Source organism: Apiospora phragmitis (genome assembly GCF_038363925.1).
Source record: "Apiospora phragmitis strain CBS 135458 chromosome Unknown utg000011l:1.0-3236445.0:1.0-3240683.0, whole genome shotgun sequence".
Taxonomy (NCBI): Eukaryota; Fungi; Ascomycota; class Sordariomycetes; order Amphisphaeriales; family Apiosporaceae; genus Apiospora; species Apiospora phragmitis.
This window is the reverse complement of record NW_027117411.1, coordinates 1,518,419-1,529,842: the sequence shown is the minus strand read 5'-3', so window position 1 is coordinate 1,529,842 and position 11,424 is coordinate 1,518,419. Positions and strand designations below refer to the sequence as shown.

Genomic DNA, 11,424 nt, shown 5'->3' with positions numbered 1-11,424 from the left:
TGCCTATTCCCTTCTCAACTCCTTTCCCGGGACCGAGAAGAGTTTCCCTCATTATCTGCGTGCGCTTTCTGTAGCCACCTCTGGAGGAAGCACCCAGGTCGAGTTGACGGTCGCCGACCGGTCTGGACCCCAGGTCTTGTGAGCAGCGAAAACCATTATTTTTCGAGCGTGTTCGTAAACGAGCTGACTGTCGAAATGGTAAGCAGCAATACAGAAAACGAAAGGGGGGGTTGGCTGGTTCAGTACTGGTTGACTGGCTGGCTTGGCGTGGCTGGCCATGCATGACCTACATGTATCTGCATGCATGTCTTCAGCCGTAGCAGTTGCGATTGGAAGCCACGCCACCGGCCATGGGGCCAAGCATGCAGCTTATAGCAGCAATCGAGAAGGGTCCTGGCAGAAGAAAGCTGTACGTGAGGTAGAGCTGCTCGGAGTAGATGGTTGATTTGCTGCGTATGTACGATACATAGAGTCCCCCCCATTCATGCCCATGCCCACCACCAAGCCATGCGCACATGGCGACAGCACGTATGTCGCGCCACCGGCTTGCTGCTAGTGGAGCTGGAGCGGTTGTCTGAGAATGGGGGGTGGGAGAGGCAGGAATCTACCCATGCCATTGATAACTACCGTACTTCTGCACCATAGTTCTGGTATGTACTGGTTCTGAGGTACGCGCATGGCATGGCCCATTAACCCGGCGAGCCGGTTGCGCCCCCGAAGAGAACGAAGCCCGGCTAATTGTAGTCATCGGGATCAAGAACCTTTCCCTCTCTCGCTTCCACGCCGCCTCCTTCCTACATACACTTAGATACCTCAACCTAACAATCCCCATTGCCCTGGATATGTGTGCATAGAGATGTCGGTTCCTACCGCGCGTCTCAGCGTGCGCCGTGCGTGTCTGTTCTCTCTTACCACTTAAACCTTCCAGCCAAGGTGGCGGTGGCGTCTTGGTTTCAACTGTCTTACACAAACCTCCCGCTACCTAGTTCCAGTCCAATAGGTTTGTTTAGGGGTTGCGGTTAGCTGCCGGATGGCTTTTTCCCTGCATGAGCGGCCCTCTCGCCGGGGTCTCACTCGTGAAAATTTGTTGCCCTGGCAAGAATGCGACCCCAGAAGGAAAATCCGAGTATGGCAGTAAATACATACTGGATGGGTATTATCACCATCATCGAATGTGCTATCTAAATTGCCAAATACAAACAGTAACACGAGATACGCAGCTAGTAGAAGACCTGTTTTTTTGAGCCTTTGGTCTTGTGGGCTACACGATGTCATGCACTGCTACTGCTATTACATATACGAGCCAGCCCACGCTTGCCGAGTCATCCAAAACCCTGGCCGACGTCTCCTGTGCGGGAAAGGCTAGCTTTGGGGGGTATCGTTCCGTCGTGAATATGTCCTATCCCAAATTTTTGAAACCCGTCGTAATTCACCAGTGCGCCTCGCCTTCCATAGAAAATAACTCCAGATCTGCCGTAATACATTATTGTAGTCAAACCCATGCGCCGAATGTTATGCATATCATAAAGACCCAATATTCCCAAGAAAGCTGAATAATGGCTCCAGCGTTCTTGGGCTTGGACTTGGACTCTTCCGTCGAAGTCGAAGTTGAACCCGGAGAGGAGCCGGGAGAGGAGCCGGGAGAATAGCCTGGAGAAGAGCCTGTAGAAGAGCCTGAAGAGGAGCCCGGATCTGCAGCTGCGGTTGGTGAGCTCAAGCCTGCAGACGGTGCGCTCCCCGGACTGAGCACGGTGGTCGTTGCATACGGCTGAGCATAGGTGTTGGTGGACACGGCCACGCCTTGGGGCGAGATCGTCAACTTCTGGCCCGCTATCACCGTAGTCGTAGTCAAGGTCGCTCCTGCGCCGACGCTATACGTGACACCATCGATGACAACGGCAGTCGTCCCCATTTCCGTCATGGTTGCACCGCCCACAATCTTGTATGTCGTTGCCGTCGCGTCTGCCGCGATCCCTCCCAGGGTCGAACTATCAACAACTACGCCCGAGGGGCCAATCATCACCTTATCCTTGCCGATGGACGTGGTGATGGGACTCATGTTGGGGCCGTAAGTGATCGAAGTGCCGCCCACGACAAATACCGACGGACCAATCGCGGTGATCAGCGTCCCGCCTATCACTTCCAGGTGCGGAGGGCCGACTTCTGCCGCTACGGGTAAGACCTGGCTTGAAAAGAAGATGCCGCCAGGGCCAATAGTAATCTTTTGCCCACCGATCGTCGCCGTGGTTGGAGTTGCACCAACTGCGAACGAAGTGCCGTCAATCGTAGCCGCTGACGGTCCATATACAACCCGTAGCCCGTCGACAACGGTTGTTGAAGGCGCTGGCACGAAGACGCCATTGACAAAAGGGCGGGTGATGGTGGATCCATGACCGACGACTTGGCTCGGGTCAATGGTGAACGTGTCGGTTCCAACAACCGCGGTGGTCGACTTGCTTCGAGGGTTATCTGTAAAGGTTTGTCCGTTGATGATCACCTGTGTTGTCTGGATTACTACTGTAACCTCGGAAGGCTCTGGTGAGGCGTTTGGTTGTGGTGTCACAGCAGGCTGGGGTGGCCGGGGCGTCGACGTCGTCACCTTGCCATACACCGGTGTAGTGAAGGCATCTGGAGCATCTGGAGCGCCCGGGCCGACTGTCTCATGCTCGTTCTGCTGCGTTGGCTTGCTACCCCCTAGAAAATCCGGAGGAGGAGAGGAAGAGAACACGACGACTGGGTTCTTGTCTGTGGTCCAGAAGATCACCGTGGGCCTGGCCTTCTTTTTGGTGGCGGTCACCGAGCCCCATACAGGAGTTGTGGGGGCCTCGGTGGGCGTGGGCAACCACGGTAAGTCACACGTTGTTTGCCCATCGGGGCATCTTGACGCGGAGAAGCGCCCGGTGGGCGGTTGAGTGCAAGGTAGAGGCTCTTCCGGGAATGGTGGGGTGTAATCGGCGGGATCACCCGCCCACGTTATAGTTGAAGTATGTATCACTGATATCTCGGTAACAGTCCCGTCGTCGGTAGATGCATGGCAGCCATTTTCAGTAAGAGCAGGGGTTGAGGTTGAGGTTGGCGTCGTGGCCGGGTGCATGGTGGTGATCATGCCTGCCGTAGGATCAAAATAGAAATTTTTAGTTTGTGTCGGGTGTATCACCACCGGGGGTGATGATCTGGCAAGCCTGGAGGCCCCTGAAGACAAATGGGGGACAGTCGTGGCATTCTGAGTAGATCCGGGGCCAGGCCTGAACGTGATGATGGAAAACCCATGTGGTGGGGGCGGAGGTCTCCGACCGCTAGTCAGGGCATCTAGGTTGCCATGTGCTCCCGACGTCGTGACAGCAGTGGACTGCGCGTCGGGTATAGCTGATGAGGATAGGGATGATGCTGGTGTGGACAAAGACGACGTCTGCTCAACCACGGCAGTAGAGTACCCAGAAAGACTAGTTGACAAAGATGCTACCGCGGGAGCTGGGGAACCCAGCAAGTTGGTTAAAGCTTCTGTGCTCGGCCCGGTTGACGTTCCAGCTGCCGCCTCTGTCGGTGTTACTGAGTTATTGAAGAAAGACCTTCGGTCGAAGCGACCATTGCGTGGGCCTGTAAGTCTTGGATCAGTACTTTGCTTTGCGAATATCAGGGGTCTTCCCTGTGGGATGGAACTGACCTTCGGCTGAGTAGACCCCATGGACACAGAAAGCTGCGAGGCCGAGCAGCGTGTGGTGAACAATTAACATGGCTTCCACTCAATACCGGCAGGATCTTCGGCCGTTTCTTTCTTTCTCACCCTGCGCTGCGCCGTCGGGTCGATTGTGAGGCAGAAGGTGAACCTTGGACGCACATCTGGGTTTTGGCAAGGAAGTGGAAGGAAGTAGGATTATTAGACAAACCCGAACCTCCCTTAAGCCAACGGCGAGACGGAGAAATGCAGTGCTACCTTCACCCAAGCCAAGCCCGGCGTCCAAGTATGAGAGCGGTAGTTGTGGTGCTTGGGGACGGGGAACCGTGATTAGGGCGCGGAGGGATCAATGCCTCTGCGTATGTAAGGGTCGACGAGGTGCCATCTAATAAGCCGCCATCATCTTCCACAGGCCCATGTATGTAGATTAAACAACGGTAATCTACAGGTCTTAAGATGAGACCGGGGACCGGGGGGGCTTTCTTATGAGAAGCCTAGTAGTGGGTCGCAGTTCATTTACTTGCATGGTCAGTCTACGAGTATACAATGCTGCCCAGGTCTCTCGCTTGGAGAACCCCTCCCCCACAAGGTGAGAGGCACCAAGCGTGCTCGGATGGACCAGTCTGGGAACATAGCGCGCAGCCACCATCGCATCGGCAGGCCTTTGATGGACGGATCGGGGAGTGCAGTATGGAGCTCTCTCCACCGGCACGAGTATGTAAAAGGAAAGAAGAAACCATTGTTAGTAGTATTAGTATTGTAGCGATGACATGATTCTCTAGTTGCTTGTTAAATCGCTTCAGCATTAGTTCTCGACAAGCTCGGCCCTAGAACGAAACAGTACATGGCTGATCGTGATTATCAATGGAGGATGCGAATCAGATGCCGTGGATGATAGGCCACGTATAGCAGAACAGGCAAATCTCATATCGGTCTTGTTCCTGGCGATGATGAGCGGCGCAGAGGAGGGCAGGCTTGTCCGGTTGAGGTAGGTGGTACTGTCGCAAATGCTCGACACCACCCAGCTGACCTACACACACCCGCAGATGTTGTGCGCCGGCAAGTTCGCAACCTTGACCGAAATGACAGGTCTTGCCGCTTGAGCACGCTGCATATCGCCATGATACATGTGTTCAATCGAGTAGAACCTACCATACCTGCTACATGTACCTGGCCTTCCATACATTGAACTCCTGCAGCTAGCCGTTACCTTGTGCGGGCAATGTAGTAGCGCTTGATTTCTTATACGCCGTTTACTACCATGGTCCTTTGGACGCCGAGGAGTGCTCCGTATCAGATATACTTGTGCACTGCTCATTGTGAACATAACCAAATAAGAACGAAAGTATTGTACTGCACAGCTGCTGGTGCGTTTCATACCCTGATCGATCGAGGCCCTGTCCAAAAGCATCATGAACGAGCAATGTCTCACACCACGGGACGCGCCTCACTCAGCTCCGAAGTCGCACGGATGTTTGACCTTGGTTGCCATAGCTGCTCATATTGAAAGTAGAAGAAGGGGGTTCACCAAAAAAGGAGAGAAAAAGGAGTACGTAGACAGAAGGAGGTAGTAGGAGGCAGTGAGAATGCTAAAATCCCACTTCCGTGAGTGCCGCGATTTCATCACCCTACACCAACACCATACCACGTCCGGCAGGGGGTCCCTGATTCTCGACTTGTTGAACACGCCACATTGCTCGGCCTTCATCTACCTGGGAAATGTACAGCAAAGCCCAATTTGAAGTCTATCGCACCGAGGCAAACATCAAGGCTTAGCTAACCCGCCAACTCTCTCAATGCCCAAGGTTTGTTGCTGACAAGCAAGCAGCAATAATATGTCAGACCTAGATGGATTCAACCAGCTTGATCAGTAAACCCCATCTGGAGACTAAAACCCCATATGGGACGTGCAAGGATTGTTTAGCTACTGAAGGATAGTCCACAATACCCGCGATGAACGTGCGTGATACACCCAGACGGATTCAGCATCTGTCAGAAAATGTGGCTGATGGCTCGCCGGTCCCAAATTGCCGGGTTGATTGCCTTTTACCTTGATCCCCAACGGTTATCAGCCATGTGCGGGGGGACCACAGTCCGACTGCGTGTACTCTCTGTATACGTTTGATGATACCTAGCCAGATATATCAACAGTAGCAGATTAACGGTTGGCGAACCCAAGATGGATACAGCTTGGTTATACCATGCTACTGAGACCATGGCTTCCCATACATGGAAATATCAAATCGATCGTCTGCGGTGGTGAGAATTCCCCGTAGGTACTACACAATGAAGTCAACAAGGATGCTCCCCAGCACTTTCAATTTGTCCCTGGTCTGGCATTGCCCAAAAGGGAAGAGATCGATCTGTTTATTGGAGGATGGAATTGATCATATTTCGCTTCGCAGGTACGACGGAAAGGTACTTCCCGTCTTTTCAACCCGAATGCCAGAAACCGCCTAGACTAATAAAGATCTTTTACCTAGGTTAACCCTGCAGGCACCATCCGGCATTTGCGATCGTACGTGCTATGTTTGCTTTGGAAGACTATGCACGTAAAAGACAAGCTCCCAGTCCCAGTCCACCCGCTGTCGTTATCGACATAGCGATCCAGGCTGAAGCGCGTGCACGAGAGAAAACCAGTGTTTGTCAATGCTGTGGCTTGTCAACTGCGTTATCATAATATAGGTCACTGCACAAAAAGAGAGCAGCTTGAGCCTTGCGCCTGTGTCTCTCAACTCGAACTATCATACAGTTTGCGGAGGAGGAGATACGGGAAGTGGCGGCAAAACGCATCGTAGCATTTATCCAGAGGCAGAAACTGCCGTGTAAATGAAAAGCAGTGGAAAAGAGGCAAGTCGAAGCATGCGCAACGACTGCTTTGATTGGTCTGAGATTGAGAAGATGATTCTGGACCCAGGGATGGTCCAGATGGTCCAGACTAGGCCAATCTCCTGCTGTCTGTCTGTCTCTCTCTCCCTCCCTCGGCGACCACTTTTAAGCCCACGCAAAGGAGCCGGGAGCCCACCCGAAAAGCAACAAATGCCACCATACTAATAGCTTGTGTGATAATGTCTTGAATCGGTCTTGAGATGAGTGCGGGATAAACAGATGGTAGTCATAAGGGCAGTATAATTTTTGTTTGTCAATAATGACGAGTCTTGCTCAGAGACATGGCATGGAGAATCACTACAAGTCAAAGGACAGTGCATCTTACCCATTCAATCAGTCAGATCAATCGTACGTGAGCAGCAGTCTGGCCAGTAGCGTGCCCATCCGCCTAGCCCGCCAGCTCAACGTGGTAATCCTCGCTAACCCAACCCACCCGACTGGCCACTTGGCCCTGGCTGCTGCTGGCCGCCGTGGCAGACCCTGGGAGCAGAACCTGGAGGTAGGAAAGGTGGAAAGGCAAGTCGTGGCAGTGAGGCAGGAGGCCAGCATAGACAAGCATGTGCTCCGCCGGCCCTGCTAATCTCCCGCCAAGGGAGTCAAGACTCAAGCCCTGGACTCCTAGACACAACCTAAAGGTTAAACTTATTAGTCACTTGGGACCCTGGTCGCCTACCCACTGCCCCAAGCAATTGAACAAGGTCTTGTTTTGGTGTGCCTGCAAGGAGGAAAGCCCGTCAACTTTCAAGTACGGACTATGGTATGTATGTAGGTCAGCCTGCCGCATGCAGCAGTCGGCTTGTAGTTTAGTGGGCAGAGTAGCCACTTGGGAAGCTGGACAGCGAGAAAGCCAGAATCAAATAGGCCACCACCCGGAACACCCCCACAATAGGAAACTTCACGCTAGGCACGTTTGTTGTCCGCCCGCTGAAGAGCCGATACTACTAGAAGATGGCACAGGAAAAAGGGTGCGAGGTCTTCTCTCCCCCAACTGTAGCTGCTCGATCGATTTTTGTCTCCGTTGTTTTTATTTATTTCCCCGGTACCAATCTCGCGGGAATTCTATTGATCGCGCTGCCAATTGCGATTTGGGACTGTATTGCAATCGCCTCGAAGCAACAAACCGAACCTGCCCCTATTCGAAGAAGGCCCCGTCGCGATTACGATACTCGATACATACTTACTCATGGAGAGCCCCGTCTAAGCCAATCCCGATACTTACTTGTGGCATCTGAGCTGCGAACACTAGCCTCCATGACGCAGTCGACGGCGCACTGGTAACCTCGCGCCTGCGTGTGCCGGCCAGAAATATTCCCTCGACCTACCACGATGTGTTCGACACGATATGCGCCGAAGCTTCTCGGAGCTTTGTTGGTGTTTGCTGCGAGTACCTTGGTATCCGCCCATCTTGAGGCTCTGTGGCTCGAGCCCTCCCAAAAATGGCATGTGTGCAACGGTTTTCCAACCACGCAAGGGATGCACCAATACTAATGCATAATTATTCTGAGTATAGGTACGGTATCGACGGCAACTGGTCTGCTATTGTACTCTTCGTCGGAGAGCCCGCCCAGCAAGTCGATGTTACCGTGAACACCGCCCTCTCGGAACTATGGGTTGTGGAAAGTAGCGGGTGCGATTCGAGTACGTCCAAACTTCAACAACTAACTGCTGTGTAAATTTTCCTAACGTCGCTGGAATAGCCACTGTTTGCAAAACGTCCCGCGGCAATGTTTTCGACGTCGGCGCATCCCGAAGCTGGGGTTCATTGGGACAGTACAAACTTGGGTCGGACAATCTCGCAGGGAACGGCGATTATGCCATGGAAACGATTGTTGTCTACGATAGCGCAAGACAATCGCAGACGGCACTGCAGAAACAAATCGTCGCTGGCATCAATGACACGCAATATTTCACCGGCTTCTTCGGTCTTGGGATCACGCCGGGGAAATTTCAGGATGCCGTTGTGCTGAGCCCTCTGGCTAATTTGGTGGAGCAAATCGGCGTCGTTCCTAGCCACAGCTATGGCTATACTGCCGGGGCCTACTATGAGGGAGAAGCGGGAACGCCCATTTCCATCACCCTGGGAGGCTACGATAGGAATCGGTTTGTCCCGCACGCGACGAATTTCAATCTTAATATCGACCGCGAAACCGAAGTTCTAGTTCGTGGGATTAGCGCCGAAGTTACCAATGCGGATGGGGCTCCAACCCAGTGGAGTTCGACCTCGAGGACCCTCCTCTCGTTCAATGAGTCGGTCAAGGCAGTCATTGACACCACAACTCCCTACCTGTGGCTCCCGACCCCTGTTTGCGAACATTTTGCGCAAGCACTTGGCCTGAAGTGGAACGAGACTTTCGGCTTGTATATGTACTCCAACGACGGCATCTTCGACAGCTTTCAACGCCCAGACCTTTCCTTCACTTTCACCCTGTCTAGCTCGGACAACCTAGATAACTTTGGCCACCCGCTGGACATTCCTGGGGCCGTCAATATCACTATCTCGGCCAGTGCATTTGCCCAGACGCTCCGATTCCCGTTCCAAAATCTTTTCAGCTATGGCGATGCAGCTATTCCTTACTTTCCTCTGAAGAGACATGATAATGCTAACCAGGCTATAATTGGGAGGGCGTTTATGCAAGAGGCGTATTTGATCACGAACTACGAGTCGAGCACATTCTCAGTTCATAAGGCTTTGTTTCCCGAGAATCCGCGCCACAATACGTCTATCGTGACAATCAAGTCAGACAGCACTAGTCCCTACCCGGGTCCCCCATCCCAGCCGGGGGATAAGCAGGAAGGATTAGGGACACCACAGATAATCGGCATCGCTGTCGGAGCTTCCCTGATCGGGATCGCTTCTTTAGCCGCGTTATTCTGTCTCCGTAGGAGAAGGAAGAAGCAAATGAGAAATCGCGTATCCGAGGTGGACGATTGGAAAGGTAGCGATACCACTTCTGAACAGGAGACCCCCCAGACTCCCGCGAGAAGAATCTTTTCGAGAATCACTAAGAGGTTTTCGGCGAAAAGAGGCAAGAAAAGTGACGTGCCCGAGGTTCCTGCAAACACGACTCGGGCAGTCGAGGTGGGGGCTGATATGAATCACGAACGCTATGAGTTGGCCGTCCTCCGCAACCCGTGGAGTTGGATGCGTCAGATGCCCATTCCATCAATGACACAACCGAGTTCGGCTCGGAAGATACGCACAATCTCGGCGCGTATGAGATTGCACGGATTAAGATGGATAGACAACTGCAAGGACCCGTTCCTGAGTACACGCCGCCAGCCAGCGGACTCTCTATGCCAGAAGAGGGTAAAAGCCATCAAGACATAAGCCATGTGGCACACTACCGACCTTTGGATCATCTGAGTACGGATCAAGCCCCGTCCCCGACATCTAGCAACAACTCGACGTATCCTCTACCGTCTCCTATGACGCCACATGGGGAGACTGGACGGGTCGAATGCCCGACCCCCCCTCGCCCATTGCGTTTACGTCACAAACTTCGTGGTCGCGCTCTAATCCCAGCGTAACATATCCGCTACCCTCCCCTAATACGCTCGACCATCGATCTATAGGTCGATCCGACTCGTCCGGTGGTGTCTCACCCACTTCCCCCACGGGATTATTATCACAACCGCCTCCACCGGCAACCCAGCGTGCTCCTATTGATACCACGAGAATAGTATGCCTCGGCCCTCTACCAAACAACGTGCGCTTGCCGCACCAACGCCCTGCACCACCTCGGCTAGTCGGACCCGACGGACACGCCTTCGTTATGCCAACGATACCATCGGCGCAGGAGTCTCGGCGTGGGTCAAATGCCGATACTTTGGGGAGTAACTTTACCGTTGAGGAGGATGAGCACGGAGAGCTCCGCGTCCTGCAGGGCGACAATACGCGACAGGGATCTTTCGGAGGACTGACACCGCCTTCGGAGCCCGAGGAGGAACCAAGTCCAACCTCTAGCCGCCTCGACGGCCAGGATGAATTCATCCACATACCGCAACCACCTCCACGGTCGGAGGACTTTGCGAACCGCCTAGACCCTCGTGCGGATCTCGTCCACATCCCGACGCCACCGGGAGCACCGTCTGCAACCAGAGGGTGTCTCGACGGTGTTGACGTTGTACATATACCGCAGCCAGCATCGAGACGGTATAGCTGGGAGGAGCAATGATGCCGCCCCACCCCAAAATCCCACAATGACCTAACCTGAGCAGCCACGACCTTGGCGCGCTACAGAACCGCAATCGTCTTCTCGCATTGCTCCTCAACTTGGAGCTCCTCATTTCTCTATACACGCCGAGCTGCTGCTTGATGCGCCGCCGTATGATTACTATGTGTTTTATTATTCTTCATTTCTTACCCCAGCTCGTCTCGTCCTCTCTATACACGCCTTGGGAACCCTTATTTTTTCTTCCATTTCTACTCTTTGGCATAAATCTATACACTAGCGGTCTAAGGAGTTTTATACGGCTTTTGGTTTCTATTCGGGATATGACATCAAACGCTCTTTGGGGTGGTTACCCCTTTTTTTCGTTTTCACCGCCTCCTTGGTTAATGGGTGCAAGCAGGGGAGGGTATTCTGCAACATCCCTGTTCTCTCTAAACAACAAACCTACCCTGGGCAGACTATAAGGCAAACAGAGTTTGTACAATATGGCGTTGGTGGAATACTGTGTTGTTTTTGCCGACGCAAAAGCAGTTCTTCAAGTTGGATATGTATACATGGACTTGCACGGTAGTAGCAGCACGCGTCCAAGGAGATGATGGGTCAAAGGGCCCGAGGAGAACGAACCCATGGGAATTGAGAAGATTGTGGCTCATACAGGAGAGGGACAGGGGAGTGAGATGGGCTACT

General features: G+C 53.1%; 2 protein-coding genes across 2 annotated transcripts; one reads left to right on the top strand and one right to left on the bottom strand.

Annotated features, from left to right (window-relative positions):
* Positions 1-1,492: 1,492 nt before the first annotated feature.
* On the bottom strand, positions 1,493-3,685 carry PG994_013241 (uncharacterized protein; the record flags this gene model as incomplete). The annotated part of the gene is made up of 1 exon (XM_066864650.1): positions 1,493-3,685. The coding sequence occupies one exon, from the start codon at positions 3,683-3,685 to the stop codon at positions 1,493-1,495; it is 2,193 nt and encodes a 730-aa protein (XP_066709611.1).
* Positions 3,686-8,052: 4,367 nt separating this feature from the next.
* PG994_013240 (Candidapepsin-2) lies at positions 8,053-10,740 on the top strand (the record flags this gene model as incomplete). The annotated part of the gene is made up of 3 exons (XM_066864649.1): positions 8,053-8,203; positions 8,365-9,872; positions 9,961-10,740. The coding sequence occupies 3 exons, from the start codon at positions 8,053-8,055 to the stop codon at positions 10,738-10,740; spliced, it is 2,439 nt and encodes an 812-aa protein (XP_066709610.1).
* Between the last annotated feature and the right edge of the window lie 684 nt (positions 10,741-11,424).